The 19,279-nt window shown below is 33.7% G+C and overlaps 1 protein-coding gene across 1 annotated transcript in view; it reads left to right on the top strand.

Annotated features, from left to right (window-relative positions):
• Positions 1-19,279, top strand: part of LOC145249431 (uncharacterized) — a 911,941-nt gene that overhangs the window by 766,095 nt on the left and 126,567 nt on the right. Inside the window, exons 97-98 of the mRNA XM_080110989.1 lie at positions 3,143-3,600; positions 11,220-11,505. Of these exons, the coding sequence (XP_079967115.1) occupies positions 3,143-3,600; positions 11,220-11,505 (744 nt within the window). The remainder of the gene's footprint in view (positions 1-3,142; positions 3,601-11,219; positions 11,506-19,279) is intronic.

Genomic DNA, 19,279 nt, shown 5'->3' with positions numbered 1-19,279 from the left:
TGTGCAATAGTAGATTTTTTTGTGCAATAGTGGATTTTTTTTGTGCAATAGTAGATTTTTTTGTGCAATAGTAGATTTTTTTGTGCAATAGTAGATTTTTTTGTGCAATAGTGGATTTTTTTGTGCAATAGTAGATTTTTTTATGCAATAGTGGATTTTTTTTGTGCAATAGTGGATTTTTTTTGTGCAATAGTTGATTTTTTTGTGCAATAGTGGATTTTTTTTTGTGCAATAGTGGATTTTTTTTGTGCAATAGTAGATTTTTTTGTGCAATAGTAGATTTTTTTGTGCAATAGTGGATTTTTTTTGTGCAATAGTGGATTTTTTTTGTGCAATAGTAGATTTTTTTTGTGCAATAGTGGATCTTAGGTTGATTTTGATTGACGAATCTTTAGAAAAGCTGCAAATGAAGATTTGTACAACTAAAAGCTTTGGTGGTATATACAACAGCTTTATGTTGGATGTTTCCCCCATTGGAAAGCTGTAATGTTGGTCCTAGCTTTTTACTATCGACATTCCCCTCTACTTGGAGCCATTACTGTCCACTACAGTCTTACTTCCTCTGATTATCGACTGTGCCCGCTGACTCTCTAACTCCCAACTCTTGACTTACTGATACGTGTCATTCAAGCTCTCTCATTATGGTATTCACTCTATGTGAAAAAGACATAAATCGAATGATCTACCATCGTCACATATTTTGTTTATGTTCTAAAATTCTTTTCTATTAAAACATATTTGTTTTTATTTATCTAAAATTCCTTCTTATTTTTGTTTATAGAATCTAGTAAAGTTAAATTCCTAAAACGTCATTTAACCATATTTGTCCTTGAATTGTATTTTCTCTTTAAAGCGAATCTAATTCATTCTACACGATAATAATAATAATAATAATAATAATAATAATAATAATAATAATAATAATAATAATAATAATAATAATCTTCTGGCTCAGATAATTCGGCAACACCTCTACTGATTGTTCAAGCCGACACTATTCATAGGCAGGTAGAGTGCATTCAGTGACTTTTGCCATCAGTCGAGTGGAGTCCTCAGCACCCAACTCAACAGAGTCTAGATCATTGTTGATATAGCTTGTCCCTGTTGATTAAGATCTGATCTTGTGCAATTCTAGGAGGTTCACCTTCCCATACTTTGATTTCTACCTTTGAAAAGATTCTAGTTTATTCCTAATCGCTTGAGACGTGCCTTCTGCAGAATGCTGACATGGCTGCCCAGACATTTTTGAGATCGCTTATTCCTGTTGATTGAGGCATGTCTGATCTTGTGCTGTTCTAGGAGGTTCACCCTGACTTTTTCCTTTGAGAAGATGTAAGTTTGAGATGCCCCTACTGTGGAATATCGTCATGACTGCTCAGACATTTTTTTTTTTACTGTCTTCTTCTAGGTCACTAGCTTTTCAAATGTCAGTTTTCGACTTTTATATCATGTCACTGTTGGAGACAAATGCATAAATTCAGTGACGAAAAAGGTCAGTTGAATATAGCATTTAGTAAATTGACTTTCATGGGTTTTTAACTGAATAAAAAAGCGGATTAAGTTATTCAATGAAAACAGATGAAAACATTAATGTAATCTGTCACAAATTCAGAAAAATGTAGTTTTTTTTTAACGTAACCGTTCATTTTCCTTTCCACATATTCCCATCATTACTTGGATTTAAGAAAAACTTTTTAGCAAAAAATAATCACATTTTCTCGAAAGACGATAAAGTGTTGGTAAATTTAATCTGTTTCTTGACACGGGGTCTTATAAAAAAAAACATTGTGTTTTTTATGTAAAATGCCATTTGATACGAGATCCCTTCAATAAGTTTTCAGACATTTTTCGAACAGCCACTTATATTGATAGCGCACACATGACACTCTACTCTCCTCGAAAGTAACCTCCTCCAGCTGCAATACACCTGTTGTATTGTTCTAATAACTTCTGGAAGTCACAGCCTTTTTCATCTCTTCAATTGTCTCATAATGACAGCCTTTACGGTTTTCCTTGAGCTTAGAGAACAACCAAAAGTCACATAGAACAAGGTCTGGACTATAGGGAGGGTGAGAAATTGTCTTGATGTCCATCTTGGTCATGACAATGTCTTTCTTTCTGATTTTCTCTGGTGCAGCTAGACAAGTGCTTTTTGGGTGTGAAAGTTTAGTAAGGGGAGGCATAGATTGAAGCTCAGACGAGCACTTGAAAATAACGATAGAGCAGAGACAGATTCGCAACGTCTCTTTTGTGGAAAAGAGCACTATTTTACATTGGATTTTCACTGGTCTCTTAGACTATTTACTCACGGAACCACAGCAACACAATCATTAAATGAATGCAGACTTTAGTTTCATTGAATATTCATTCAGCCAACATAAACATAAAGGTTGCTGTTAGCATATCTTAATCATGGGTTTGTCGGGCTGTGATCTGAGTGTAGTATCTGTTTTTATGCTACACTTAAGTTAATTTGTCCCTAGTTCATGTTGGGGAAACCATTTTATATTAAGGCAATTCTATTTTTGCCTACTACCCGAGTGCCCTTTTTGGGGAGTTGCTTTTCCCTCATATTAAAAACAACCTTATGTCACCTATTGCTCTCGTGGGGAAGCAATTAAATACTAATAGAAAATTTGATATGTCTGACGCCGCAATTATACTATAACTTCTATATTTTGCACAATTATACATCTGTCAATGCTCAATTTCGTTTGCTATATTATTTCAAAATAAAGTGCTTTTAGTGCTAAGCTTAGAAGGTTTTGTAATAAATCCTCTGTTATCATAAAACAATTCTCCAAGGTATTATCTCCTCCTTTGAAAAGTGTATTATATTTTCACACATCAAACTCTGCTCCTGGGTATTACATCTTCCTTTGAATATAGTGTAGTACATGTTCATTCATCATGATACCATCCACTCAGGCGTTACCTTATATTTTAGGAAAAGGGTAGAATATCTTCTCCTTTGGAGTGTAGTAGCAATATATTAGCAAAAAAAAACATAAGCATTTTCTATTTTGTCAATTTACAGTCTGACGTAGATATGTATGTAGGTATAGATATGTAGGTAAGTACAGGAAACAGGATTTGGATGTAAATTAACTCAGGAATCTTATTTCTTTTATATTGAATTTAGGAAATGAATGTAGCCTCCCAGATTGCCCTGGAGAGCCTGACTGTCACGGAAGAGGTCATTGTGATCCGACCTCTAACCCACCTAAATGTATCAACTGTCAACCTGGATGGATGGGCCCGTCATGTGATGACCCCTGTGTCCATGGCACACCAGACCCAACCAACACTTACTGTGTATGCAACAGCACATGCCGTCACGGACTCGGCTGTAATATAGAATGTTCTGGCCATGGCCAGTGTGATACAACTGGCGCCTGTTATTGTCCACCTCTTGATGGATGGTCAGGCAGGTTCTGTCAAGTTCCAGGATGTCCAAGAAACCCACAAACCTTAGAAGAATGCAGCAACCATGGCGTCTGTAACAGTGAACTACATAAATGTGAATGCCAGGCCGGATGGACTGGACCAGCTTGTCATATTCCTGATTGTCCGGGAGAACCTGACTGTAATAACAGAGGGGTAAGTATAATGCCTCTTCATTAATAAATTATATTTATTTATAACTTACAGGGATACCTGACGTTGCCCGGGATTGAATTAGGATCAACGAATGTCCCACACTTTCAATAATCTTATTGTCATCGAAATTGATGAAATTGCCCATTTTTCAATCAAATCGATTGATTGTCTGCTCTAGTCAGGGATGCACCGAGGTGCACAGTAAGGAAGCTTCACATGCCTTCCTGCAATGAATTAGTTCAATATATACTGTAGTTTCCATTATTTAGTAGAGAACCTATAGTTGATTTCATAAAAATTATTTTATATAACGGCTTGAATTAAAGTTTTAAATGCAAAAATTAGGTATCATGGTTCAATTGTACTCTAAACAGAAATGTTCATTTTAAATGCGCCCCTGTCTTATCAAAGAACCTACTGTTTATTTTATATGCCGAGCTGTTCTTCTTGTATGGTGATAAAACTTCTCAAATACACTTGTGATGTTAGACTGTATCAGGGGTAACTTTGTTCAAAATCAGAGTGTTCCTTTTTTTTTAATCCGGTTTTTTTAAATTATTGCTTTTTGATAGTTATTGGAGGCACTCCAATGCGAAATCTATCTAAGGACACTCCCAGACAAATAAAGTATATTGTGTGAAATTTAAAAAAAAAAAGTCAGTCCAGCAGTTTCGGAGTACATAGTGAACAATCTCTCTCTCTCTCTCTCTATCTCTCTCTCTCTGTCTCTCTCTCTCACACACACACACACACACGCACACACAGAAAAATGCCTTTTATATACAAGCAGAGATAGAGATATCGTATTCTACTATGTTTTACAGAATGACGAAAAACAACATACCTGTATTCCTGATGATGTTTATGGGTAGTTGTGTGTTTTGAAGGAGATGTACATACAGAAATTTGAAGGGTTGATTCTTCTTAGGCCCAAATCGTCACTTATATAAGCTTTTGTGACTGCCTAAAACGCCCCTTTTTCAGATGTTAAATTGAATTTAACATTAAAAGCTAGTATGCTAGGAATTTGTGACACCAGGTGTTTGCCAGCTGCGCAACAAACGATAACTCCAATGCTGTTTCCATCGTCTTTTCTTTTATCTTCTCTTCTGGCCGTGTCGTCATCTTTCACATTAGCCGCTGTCACAGAAGTGCCTGCGGGTTTATAAAAAATAATAAAACAACTGAAAAGAGAACACATGTAAAAGTTAGTTGAGTTCTCGATGCGTGTTTGATACCATCGCAAAAAATCAATGCTCTGATTGTTAACGTCCACATCTACATAGTCTGTCACATCTACATAGTCTGTCGAGGTCGGTTTGTTGGTTGAAATCATCTCGTCATGACTAGTGTCCTTCTTGTGTCCAACTGGAAGCTGTCCTCAATCGTCACAAACCAAAGACTGACCGCAGAGGAAAGTATGGAAGTATCCCTATATATACCTAAGGCTTTTGACATGGTATGGCATGATCATCTTCTCAGGAAAATCAAATCATATAGTATTACTGGACAAATACTTAACATAATTAATCCTTCTTTGATAAGTGAAGAATCCAGGTCGCTCATGATAGTCGTACATCAAAGCAATATGATATAAATGCAAACGTACCTCAACAGTTGATCCATGGACCATTCTTATTCCTAGAGAAAGAAAGAAAAACCTCCAGTCAGTAGTTGAATGGGGACGAAAATGGATGGTGACAAGACTAAGCTTGTTTCCTTTAATAATTACAAGAAACCTTCTCAACCACCAATAGCTATGGCTAACGATAAATTACATGAAAGTACTTTATTTAGACTCCTTGGCTTAATGTTCACAAGGAACATGTGTTGGAACAGATACATCGAGGACATTGACAAGGCTGCTGTGAGGAAGTTGGGCTCTCTCTATTGTACTAGAAAGTTACTTACGCCTGAAAATATCCTGTACATTTACAAGGCCACAATTCGCCCATGTATGGAGTATTGTTGTCACATTTGAGCTAGTGCACCAGTCTTTCGCTCCTGAACAGGGTTCAAAAGAGAGTCACAAACCTGATAGGTCCCAAACTGTCAGCCAGGCTTCAGTCTCTCTCCCATCGATGAAATGTTGCATCCTTCTACCTGTTTTACAAGTATTTTAATGGAATATGCTCCGACGAACTACAAGCCCTTGTACCTCTTTGAAGTAAATACCCTCGACAAACCTCACAAGCAGCAAAATTTCAGCCCTAATCAGTAGAGATCACCAGATGCCAAAAAGCCTTCTACTCTAATAGTTTCTTCTCCAGAACTGCTAGACTTTGGAATTCTCTTCCGGGCTCCTGCTTCTCTGACTGTACTGACATGCAGAAGTTCAAAAGTAATGTAAGCAGACATCTTGCTGCGAAGCTCCCGACATAGTATCAATGCAATTATGTCCCAAATAGTTGTCATTATGTGGCATTATGCTTTGTCTGGGGTGAAAAGACAATAAAATTAAGCTCTGTTCCTAACTGTTATAAACTCTGAAATATATTGACTGATCCTTTCTACCCGTTAGAATCATGACTAGTTGCCTTACTGTATCCAACGGGATACTGCCCTCCACTAAAACTGTCATCAACCATTGCAAACCCTAGACTGTCTGTAAGCTCTATCTCTAACAGTCATAAACTGTCGCACTCTAGCCACACTGATGAGCTGTGAAACAGCAAAACAGTACTGTATGTGGATGACTATAATGCTCCCTTTCTTGGGTTGAGCATAATGGAAAGTGATATACAAATTACCATTAGCATATTAAGGGATGTTCTTTGTGTAAACAAATTGAGCTTAGGTATTTGGACAATCTCAAAACATTGTTAATTCACTGTCCACATAGCAGCAGCTGAATATCGCAACAGGTAGAAGCTCCAAGCGTCGTTTGGTTTTAATCCTGGCATAATGTAGTTGTCTAGACACACTGATGATCTGTGAAACAGCAAAACAGTACTATGTGGATGACTGTATATATATATATATATATATATATATATATATATATATATATATATATATACTAGCAGTTCAGTCCGGCTGTGCTCAGGCCCTATGTCTTGTTCATAACTTTATGTGCATATGTATATATGCATATATATATATATATATATATATATATATATATATATATATATATATATATATATATATATTAAAATGTTTGGCTCATATCCAGGTAACCTACATGTAAAATTTCAAGTATTAAGGCCCAAAATTAGTGGAGGAATTCGGTAGAGTCTTTAAAGGTGAACACTTTCAACTTTGACCTCTTGGCAGTCAAATTTGCGTCTAAAAACTGATTAAAAAGCTTGCAGCATGTCTAAATACCCTTTATGAAAATGTGTAAACCCAAAATTCGCTGCACAGTTTGCTAGAGACCGCAAAGGTCAAATCCTTTGTACTTTTACCCCTTGGCCGCCCAATTTTCAGCCAAAACTGATTAAAAAGGTTGCACTGAATACATTTTATGTAAAATTTCAAATGTTTAGACCAAAAATTGGCTGAGAGGTAAACATTTGTCCCCTTAACATTTATTTTTGGGGGCTCAAGTCGAGTTAAAAAGTTTGATCCTTGTCCAAGGAACCTACATCTAAAATTTCAAGTGTTTAGACTCAAAATTGGCGGAGGAGTTTGGCAGAGTTTTCAAAAGTCAAATCGTTGAACTTTGACCCCTTCACAGCCAAGTTTCTTTCGGAAAACCAATTCAAAAGATTTTTTCAAATATCAATACCTCTTATGTCAAATCTCGAGTCTGTAGACTGAAAATTGACAGAGCAATTTGGTACGGAAATTTACACACACAGACAATTTCACTTTTGTATATATATATATATCCGACATTATCTCGAAAACAGAATGTTGCAGCTGCTAAAGGGTTAAAGAACTATACAAGAATGTCATAATTAAAAAGACTTTATGTGGCAAGAACCTAATAAAAATATTGCAGTATTTTTTGAAAGCTGCAAAATTTATAAAAATATGTTGACATCAAAGTGAAATTGTGCAAATAATTAAGAATAATTATTGCAAAAACAGCAAGTAATTATGCACAATAATTACTGAATGATCATGCGGGTCAGCTGATATCGTCGACAAGAAAAATTAGATGAAATAAATAAAAAAAAAGAAGCGTGAAACTCTACTGAATAATTAAATATAAATAAAGTTTCGTTTTTCTCATTTTTATTATTGCTTATTATTTCTTCTACATTGCCACACATGCCATCCATCTTATTCATACATACATACATATATATATATATATATATATATATGTAATATAAAGCTGAATGTGTGTGTGTGTGTGTGTGTGTGTGTGTGTGTGTGTGTGTGTGGTCACGAATAGGCTCCTATATGGTTGACTATTTTAAAAAACTGATTACATATAATGATAGATGTATCGAGACACAGTAAAGGGTATGTTTGATCTGGCAGAACAGTGGTTCATTAAAATTGTGGGGTCTGCGTTCGCGCCTGGTCCACAAAGTATGGAAATAAAAAATTTTAAAAAATGTTTACAAGTGTTTTTGATATAGATGTACATAATAATACTTTGATAAGTATGTTTTAACTTAAATACGGATGGTATAATAAAATTGTGGGGTCTGTGTTCACGCCTGGCCTCCATAGAATGAAAATAGGCACACACTTTAATAAAGACTTTTCATATCTATCTGGGTAAGTATACTTTGATAATTATGCTTCATTTTGAAGAAATATGGTATAATAAAATTATGGGGTGTTCGTTCGCGCCTGACCTCCATAGAATGGAAATATTTCACAAAGTTTAACAAGGTTTTTTAATATAGATCCACAGAATAGTGTGATAAGTGTTTTAGTGTGAACAGGTATGGTATAATAAATTATGGGGTTTATCTATTTTATTTTTACTTTCACCATATTTTGCTTTGGTTTTGATACCCCCAAATTCGAAGCTATCTCATTACAACCCTTCCTTTTCATAACCTATCATAAATCAGAGTCCATTTTCTGTAGGCTGTTTTTGAACCTAGTCAACGACGGGTACTTTTGCTAATATATATATATATATATATATATATATATATATATATATATATGTTAAAAATTCTGTAGAAATATTCTTTATTTGCTTATATTTCATTTATATATATAATAATCCTTATTTAAGAAGCGCAATGTAATTACAGAACATATAATGAATGAATGACAAGAGTCTATATTCCAAATTTCATGATGTTGAACATCTTACAATTTATTCCTTTAATTCAGTCGACACTTGCAATTCTTTACAGTATGTGTTTTGTAGCACAAAATCAATCACTTAATTATTTTCTCAATCAGTGAATCTATTTTGATCTTAACTCATCATCAGAAATAAAAACAACCAATCCCCAACAGGAAATAAAATGGGTTTGGACATGATTAAAAAATCCGAAAATTGAAAGAGAAGCTGCAAATACCTTATAATTTTCTTTCATTACGCCATTTTAAGTGTAAATTGAATTAAAGGAATAAATTATAAGAGGGTCAACATCATGAAATTTGTAATAAAGACTTTTGTCATTCTTCATATATATATGTGTGTGTGTGTGTGTGTGTGTGTGTGTGTGTGTGTGTGTGTGTGTGTGTAATATATACATATGGTTGTGGATTAAATTTAATGCAAATCTGATATATTTGAATTTTCAAATCGAAAGGTGTATAGCTCTAAAACTATTTTTTTTTTAAATACAAAAAAAAAACTGATGAATATTTTTTTTTAAATTGACTGCTGATATGGATTGTAAAAATTTCACAGAATCGTGAATATCTGAATTTTCTCGAAAAGCTTTCACCCAACTTCTCTTTCCCTATTAATTTAAATTAAACTAAATACGTTAGATATTGGCCGAATGTTGCAATATTTTTTACTATTAATGGGGTAGTTATTTAATTACCGCCCACATCGGCAATATGTGGCACAAGGCTGGAAAGTGGGAACCCCGCAGGCTCCCCTAACCCTAAAGAAGGGGCACTCCTGCAATTTTAAAAATTGCCTGAGTAACACCGTCGGCATTCCCCGGTCAGGGCGCCTCAGGCAGCAAGCAATAAACTTGCCCCACCGGAAAGCCCGGTGGCAAGGCCTGGGAAGGTGGACCTCCTAGGTATTACCCAGGCGGCGTACCTCAGTCCAACATGGTATTACCCAGGCGGCGTACCTCGGCCCCTCACCTGTTGGGCTGAGTGTGAAGTGACGAATCCTTGAATTGTACTACCCTGTCTCCCTGCAGCCGAGGCCGCGAGGAGACACATCCCATCACAATGGACTTATGGTCCCTCACAGTTGGGAAATTCTATTTATAAACGCTGCTGCTAGGAATTGACGAATCAAATTAATTCACGTTCTGCTACCAACCAATCAGAAACCAGAATTGCTCCATATAAATTTAACCTTTTCTTTAGCAACCTTGCATCTGTATTCTTCGTGTCAACGCGGGAGGAAGAATACTTTGATAAGTCTGTTTTAACTTAAATAGGGATGGTATAATAAAATTGCGGGGTCTGCCTCCGTGCCTCGCCTCCATAGAATGGAAATAGGCACAAACTTTAATAAAGATTTTTCATATCTATCTGGGTAAGTATACTTTGATAATTATGTTTCAGTTTGAAGAAATATGATATAATAAAATTATGGGATGTTCGTTCGCACCTGACCTCCATAGAATGTAAATATGTTACAAAGTTTAACAAGGTTTTATAAAATAGATCCACAGAATATTGTGATAAGTGTTTCAGTGTGAACAGGTATGGTATAATAAATTATGGGGTTTATCTATTTTATTTTTACTTTCATCTTATTTTGCTTTGGTTTTGATAACCCCAAATTCAACCCAAATTTACAACCCTTCCTTTTCATAACCTATCATACTTTCATAAATCAGAGTCCATTTTCTGTAGGCTGTTTTTAACCCCAGTCAACGACGGGTACTTTTACTAGTATATACATATACAAGACACACATATACGTTCGTTATACACATCTCTCCCAGTACAGAACTAATATTCCGCAGATAAAAACACCTTATTCCTCGCAGATGTGTTGCAAACTAAAAATCAATCAATCGATTTTGATTAGAATTCGAATAAGGATTCTAGACATAAAGTTTAGTTGTATATTTATCTTAATTTTAATCGCTGTAAGATGAAATTAATTCTTCTGAGTCAGGCATTCTTGTTTTTGTGTGTATATAAATATGTGCATACCCTGTACGTACGTAAATATGTGTATAAATATGTGTGTGCTGTATATGTGTCTATATGTGCATATATATAAATATGTGTTTGCCTTCTATGTGTGTATATATGTATATAAAAGGCGGGGGCCATGTGTGTATATATATGAGTATGCATGTGTGTTCTCTGTATGTATGTAAATATGTGAATAAACATGTGTTCCCTGTATGTATATATATATATATATATATATATATATATATATATATATATATATATATGTGTGTGTGTGTGTGTGTGTGTGTGTTTAAATATGTGTGTATAAATATGTGTGTATATATGTATAAATATGTGTATATAAATATGTGTATATAAATATGTGTATGCCTAGTTTTAATTCTTTTCTTCCTTTCTTTTTTTTCAAGATCTGTAATATTGCCGTTGATCCGCCGATTTGTATGAACTGTACTGGTCCTTGGATGGGACCTGCTTGCGCTGATCCTTGTGTTCATGGAGTACAGTCGCCCCCGAATACTGGAAATTGTGTATGTCACGCTGGGTGGGTTGGTGTTGGTTGCAACTCCGAATGCACAGGACATGGTAAAATTGTAAACGATAAATGCGTCTGCGATTATGTGACCGGATGGAAAGGGAAGCTGTGCGACAACCCGGGATGCCCGGGTCTGTTTAATTTGGATTGTAGTGGCAGAGGTAAGTTGTGGATTCTGCCCATCGTAGGCTTTATAATAGAAGAGCTACAACGCACAAATTCATGGTCTTTAAGTAATCATTACTTTTGCTGTGCGAGTTCTATTTGATCATATTGTTCAATATATGTGTGTGTGATGATTTAAAAATATTTTAGCATTTAGGCAGAAAATGGACTATCGGGCACTTTATGTAAAACGCCAATATATGCTACAAGCTGAGCCAATGAAATCGCATTTCAGAAACACGTCTAGAAAATATTTTTTTGTTATTGTTGGTTTATTCTATCATTAGATGTTTATATCGATTTGAACAAAAGAAATCATAAAAATTTAAAAAAAAAAATTGTTTCCTAATCAAATAGTTGTTATACAAAAATATCTATTCAGAAAACTTACCTTACAACGACTGTTTTTTTTTTCTTGAATAGAATTTTAATTTTATGAAAGTTTCCTAAAAATAGTCCGATAATTATTCATTGTATTTTCTCCGTAATAAAACCAGATTGCTGTTTTAATTATTTATTAATTTTTAATTGAAATATCTTCATAATAACATAAATGATTTTTTTTTTTTTTAATATTGGCCAGCATTTGCGCTAAGGAGAATCTCACAAAACTTTTGTAAACTATCCGGAGTCTTTATTCTGCATAAGTAACAAAGTTGTGTATTGCCAGACATATTATTAAGTCATCTTATTAAGTCATCTTATTAAGTCATATTATTAAGTCATCTTATTAAGTCATATTATTAAGTCATCTTATTAAGTCATCTTATTAAGTCATCTTATTAAGTCATCTTATTAAGTCATATTATTAAGTCATCTTATTAAGTCATCTTATTAAGTCATATTATTAAGTCATCTTATTAAGTCATCTTATTAAGTCATCTTATTAAGTCATATTATTAAGTCATCTTATTAAGTCATATTATTAAGTCATCTTATTAAGTCATATTATTAAGTCATCTTATTAAGTCATATTATTAAGTCATATTATTAAGTCATCTTATTAAGTCATCTTATTAAGTCATCTTATTAAGTCATATTATTAAGTCATATTATTAAGTCGGATGAAGTAACGTTAGAAATAAATTGTAATTGTGTACATAATTTTATTTCAAATAACACAATATAACACTCACAAATGAAAATTGGCTAAAACAAAGTTTTATCTGTCGACTTAAATGCTATTACGGTTTAACATTTAAAATTCAACATGATAATTTTATATGTTCGAATTATCTTATCTTGAATGTTAATAAAAAAACTGAGCAAATCATATTGTATATAAACAAAAAATGAAACCCATTATATTATTTTTTAAATGCACTTTAAATACACCATCAGTAATTTCCCCACTCCTTATCTGTGCCTAAACCTAGACGTGTCTACGAACAAAGCTTCTTTCTTAGAACTGTATGTTCCTTTTGCCTGCTTTCCAGCTGACTACAATGTGGTTGTCTTCAAGTCCAACATAAACAAGTTCATGATTAGCCGTTCTTCTTAAGTAATCCAATTTACCAAATTTCCGCTACAAATGATTCTATGATATTGTCCCATTGACTACCGTACACGCATTAACTCGTATCCTCGAGTGGCCTCCTGTTCTGGATAAGTGGTGACCCTTTTTTAGAAAAATGCAAAATTACGGCTAGGACAACAGCATATTCTTTTCATTGTTTTGATTCGAGTGTGTATCCGTTGATATTTTATATGCTTTTATATAGAGTGATGTGATTCTTGGTTGATTAACTGTGTCTAACAGTGTCGGATATATACTAGAGAGCCAAACAATGATAAGAATATTCTGTTGTCATAACCCTAGTAATAACACATGGATCAAAAAATTCAATTATATTTTTGAAGATTGAGATTTCTTAACCAAAATAATAAAAGTCATAGTATCAATTTATTTTCACTCTAGATATAGTCATCATATAATATAATTTCGAGGTATAATCGACGTACTCATGACCCATAGAGTCACAACGATTACGGCTACCACTTTGGTCTCATCTGAAAATTCATCAACTGTTTAAGAATTCAAACTTGCATAATTTCAATTGTGCGATTTTTTATCATATTGTTCATTTTAATTTTTAATTTTTATTTATTTGCTCATTTTTAAAATTAAAGTAGAAAATTCTTAGATTATATTTTTCTATTCAAAATGAGTTATCCCCCTTTACTGATTTATATTTTTAGGTGATTATTTTAAAATGTTTCATATCAGTAGTTGTTTGGACCAGATTAAGTAATTTTTAGAATAAATTATAGCTAAGTATGTTATTATATTGCCAATAACACTAATTTATAAACATACTCAATGCACCCATGACATGTTGAGTTATAACAACTACTATCCTGATTTAATTGGAAAATGCATAAACTTTTAGAGAAATTATTCTTGCATAATTTCAATTGCGTTCTCCTTTTCTCATATCAATATATATATATATATATATATATATATATATATATATATATATATATATATATATATATATGGTTTATGCGGATGACGCCGATCTCGTGACCCATGGTGAGAGGGATATGCAGGGTATCATGAATCTGTTTTCGGGGGCCTGTGCGTCTTTTGGGCTTACTATTAGTCTTAAGTTATGTTCACACCTCCACCCGGTAGTTTGTATATGGAACCAAATATTTTTGTCAACAACTAGAGACTTGCCGTGGTTGACACATTTGTGTATTTGGGTAGTACTCTCGCCAGAGATGGAACCCTGGATGCTGAGGTCAACTATAGGATACAGCGTGCCACTAAGGCTTTTGGTGGCTTAGAGAAGTGAGTATGGTCTGACAGGGGTATAACTATTCATACAAAGATCAGGGTTTATCAATCTTGTATTTTCCTATCCCTGCTTTACGCTTCTGAGGCCTGGACAACTTATGGTAGACACATAAAAGTCATGGAGAGAGTACACCAGAAATTCCTGAGACACATTCTGGGCATCAGGTGGAGCACTTTTATATCTGATGTGGATATTCTCATGTGAGCTGATATACCTTTATCGAGAAGTTGATTATACGCAACCAGATGAGGTGGGCTGGACATCTGACAAGGATGGACGACGATAGATTGCCAAAGCGCCTGTTCTATGGTGAAATTATACAAGGAAAGCGTCCACAACATAAATCGAGGAAACGCTTTAAGGCTAACATCAAAGATAATCTTAAAGCTTTTGGTATTGATGTGTTCAGTTGGGAAAATGCTTCCAATGATCGTAAAAAGTGGCGCTCCTTGGTCGATCATGGCTGTGATAGTTTGGAGAAGAAAAAATATGAGCATGCAAAAGTGAAGCGTGATATCCGGAAGAAAAATCTGTCAGGTCTGTCGGAGGATTTCATGCAGAACCACGCCTGTGATTTATGCGGTGAAATGACTTTATCCAGAGCTGGCCTGGCTATATACATCTACTCCAGGCTGTTCTATAACATATCAGCATATGGATCCGTGGGTATTACTATTTACAGATAATTAATAAAGTAAAATTATATCAGTGCTAATTAGTAGCAAACAACTGGGAAAAATTCCTCATCACCCTTCTAGTTGAATAAACATTATCGCCGCAAAAAAAAAAAAAAGAAAAAACTGCATTTAACCATCATAAGTTTAATAATGACATATATTCTGAGTTTTGCAATTACTATCATCATGAAAAGTTTTAATAACATATTTACAAATGCACCAACTAATAAACCAACATTAAATAAACGAATGAAATAAGAATAAATATTAGAGTGGTCAAATAAAATTAAAATAAAAAATAAAGAATAAAAAATCGATTTTGTTTAAATGAGAAAAAAAAATCTACCACTATCAAACAAATGATGCCACACCTCTCTCCCCTTCTCCCTTTTCTTCTCTCTTCCTTCTTCTTCGCCCTCTATCCTTCTTCCCCATTCCATTCCCCCTACCCTCTTCTTTCCTTTCTTTCTTACGCCTCTCGCCCCCTTCATCCCCTCCACTGTTCACTAGAAGCCCAAGGAATAATCAATAGATCCGAGTAAATCCTAATCTTTTAGCAGAGACAAATTAGAATATTAAATTAAAACAAATAATAAAAAGAACCTTTGTAGTTTCAGACAGCCAGCGGGCAACAGACAAACTAAGCTCATACTTGTTTAAGATAACATCTACATAGCTCTGATTTTACAACCCCTAACCTTACAAACCCTATTCCTATTAGGATGTAAAGTCCCACTAAAAATTAGTAAGGTTATATAGGATGCATGGTCCCACTAAAAATTAAATAAATAAATAAATAAAAATACAAATAACTGCATTTAACCATCATAAGTTTAATAATGACATATATTCTGAGTTTTGCAATTATTATCATTATGAAAAGTTTTTATAACAAATTTAGAAATACATCAATTAATAAACCAACATTAAATAAATAAACAAAGTAAATAGGAATTAATATTAGAGTGGTCAATTAAAATAAAAATAAAAAAAATAAAGAATAAAAAAACGATTTTGTTTAAATGAGAGAAAACAAATCTATCACTACTAAACAAATGATGCTACCCCTTTTCCCCTTCTCCCTTTTCTTCTCTCTTCCTTCTTCTTCACGCTCTTTCCTTCTTCCCATTCCATCTCCCCCTAATTTTTTTCTCTTCTTTCCTTTCTTTCTTACATCTCTCCCCCCTCCCCTACACCGTTCACTAGAAGCCCAAGGAATGGCCAGCAGATCTAGGTAAATCCAAATCTTAGCAGAGACAAATAGGAATATTAAATTAAAACAAATAATAAAAAGAATATAAGACAGCTCACCTTTGAAGCTTCAGACGGACTGATGGGCAACAGACAAGCCAACCTCATGCTTGTTTAAGATAACATCTACATAGCTCGTACTTTACAACCAAATTCCTCACCTTATAAATCTTACCCCCTAACACTAACATGAAATGAATGAATAAAGACACGGTAAATAAGAGAATGAAAAGATGGGAAAATAAATGAACTAACAAATTCGCACCCAATCAACACTGTTCTCTTCACAGCTGAATTGTCACCCCCATGACCCGTTTAAAAAAATAGCCATTTTTTGCTGAAAGTTAATTTTCGGTTTTCATTGAGAATTTCGCTTTCGTAAATAAGCATTGTTGCCTGAAGAGGTCTCTAGTTGCTAAACACTAGAAGACCGAAACATGCTCATGACTGTGTAGCAACAAATTACTGCTTATGTAAAGACAAATTGAAAATTATATATATATATATATATATATATATATATATATATATAAATGAAAAAATCTATATTCCAAATTTCAACATGTTGTCCATCTTACCGTTTATTTTTTTAAGTATGTTGAAATGTTCGATTCTTGACAGAACCTGTTTCGTAGCGCAGAATCATTCATGTAATTATTATGTAAATTGTTTAATTTGTTTTGCCCTTAACTCACCGATAGAAAAGAAATTTTTCAACTTTAAAAGAAAATAATATGATCATGATTAAGAAATTCGAAAATTGGGAGTGAAGTTGCAATCGTGTTTTCTTTTAGTTACACCATCTTTGATTTGAACATTTCAACATGCTTAAAAGAATAAACGGTAAGATGGTCAACAACTTGAAATCTGGAATATAGACTTTTGTCATTTGTTTGTATATGTACTGTAGTTACATCGAGCTTCAGAAATTAAAGGATGGCATAAATAAAAGGTGAAATATAATCGCATAAGTATATTTTCACACGAACAAATATGTGTGTGTGCGCGTGCGCGCGCATACCATTTACACATACATTTATTGAAGAGACGGTTAGAAAGATGAATCTGATATTTATTAGTTTTAATATCGCCCTTAAGGAGATATTATTTTTACAATGGTCTTATATATGTATAATACAAAAACCTTTCTCGAAATAAATTAATTTTAAATAATCTGAACAAAGCGTTCGTAAAAGTTTACTCTGAAAACGTCTATTCTGAAAGCAACTCGAATTATTCGTTAGCGGCTGCCTGCTTTTCTGGCCGCGACACTCACAATGAAATCAATCACCGAATCTATTACGAAAATAAAAAAGAGAAAATAAAATAAAGATGCGTCACTCAATATAGCCAATTTATAAGATGAATAAATAAAAGATTGTTAATAATTTTTTAGCTCTGCAAAGGCACAATGTCAATCGTTATTGATTTTAAGGAATTTGAAATTCCATTACCAATAAATTTACGCGCCGAAATGCCTTTTCTCAAACTCTTCCTTTCAATAGAACCGTTGATTGAATTATGAATGACGCTTTAGAAATATTTATTTTAAAAATTGAAAATTTAATCTTAGCTTTTGAATAGATTCTTAAATTAATTTGCTTTTTGAATAACTGAAGACGTAACTCAGCATATCAAAACTGATTTTAAGATACGCCCATTTAATTAACACATAAAGTTATATTTTAAACTGATTTTTGTAATTGCATTTTCACCCCAGCAAGGCGAAGTGCCACTTTGATATAATGAGGCTGGCTACCATCTGGAACCTAACTTGCACAAATACTATTGGTTTGATTACTCTCTCTCTCTCTCTCTCTCTCTCTCTCTCTCTCTCTCTCTCTCTCTCTCTCTCTCTCTCTCTTGAACCCTGTCCAGGATTGAGAAACTAGTAGCAGATACACCAGCCCAAATGTGACAACAATACTCCATACATAGTTTTTCCAACTATACTAACATTCAGAAATTTAAATGTAATGTGAACAAACATCTCACTGCACAACTCCTCGCTTAAGATGGTCCCTATTAATCTGGCCCTTAATTATACGTACAATTGTTAACAGTTGCTAAATCTTGGCTGGTGTATTTGCCTCTAAGACAAAGTCCAAAAAAGAGTCTCCAACCTAATAGATTTGAAACAGTTTGAAAAATGATTGCTGGAATGTGCATACCTTAACATAATCTGAATAATGTTCAACTATTTTGAATAAATTCACTTTGCTAAAATATATATATTAATGCCATCTTATTTTATTCTTGCGCCATTATCTACAATACAGGTCTGTCACCACAAAGGGACGTTACTCTAGCGGTGTAACCTGAGATTAGTTCCTCATGCAACAATCTTATTACACGGTGAAAAGAATATTAGCAATTGAAATCTTTAGAAAAATGTAATGTTTTGTATATTAAGTCCTTACACTAATTGGAATGTGAATTTATTAAATTGTATTTTATTAAAGAAAAACTTTCAACTTTCAACATTTAAGACAAAATAAAAAGAGAAATATAAAGAATTGGATGAAAAGAAAGGAGATAAAGAACGAGATAAACAAATATTAAATATAATCATATAATCATTAAATAGAGATGAAAAAGTTTAAAATTTCACCAAATTGTTCAGTCTAATAAACATTTTTAAAACAATCTAATCCTAGTGAAACATTTTGAAAAAGTGATTGCTGGACCTTGTGTTAGTTCTGTAACTCTGTTATAACTCTGAAGTTGAGAAGAGTTATTGCCCTTAGTTGTTATCCTTATTCATGCAATGCGCCTCTGAAACAGTTTGAAAAAGATTGGTGGAATGTACATGCCTTAACATATCTTAACCGCCGAAATGCTTCCTCCCTGTACCTGTTTTACATCTATGTTCATGGAATGTGTGCCAACAAACACAAAGGACTTATATGTGTAGGGAGTTGAGCAGCAAGATGTCTGTTTACATTACATTTGAACTTCTGCATGTCAGTACAGGCGGGGAAGCAGGAACCCAAAAGAAATTTCTGGAGTCTAGCAGTCCTAGGGAAGAAACTATTAAA

The sequence above is a fragment of the Euprymna scolopes genome, chromosome 28 (genome assembly GCF_053919585.1).
Source record: "Euprymna scolopes isolate OS-2025 chromosome 28, ASM5391958v1, whole genome shotgun sequence".
In the NCBI taxonomy this organism is placed as follows: domain Eukaryota; kingdom Metazoa; phylum Mollusca; class Cephalopoda; order Sepiida; family Sepiolidae; genus Euprymna; species Euprymna scolopes.
The sequence above is the reverse complement of the archived record's forward strand: the minus strand, read 5'-3'. Positions and strand labels throughout refer to the sequence as shown.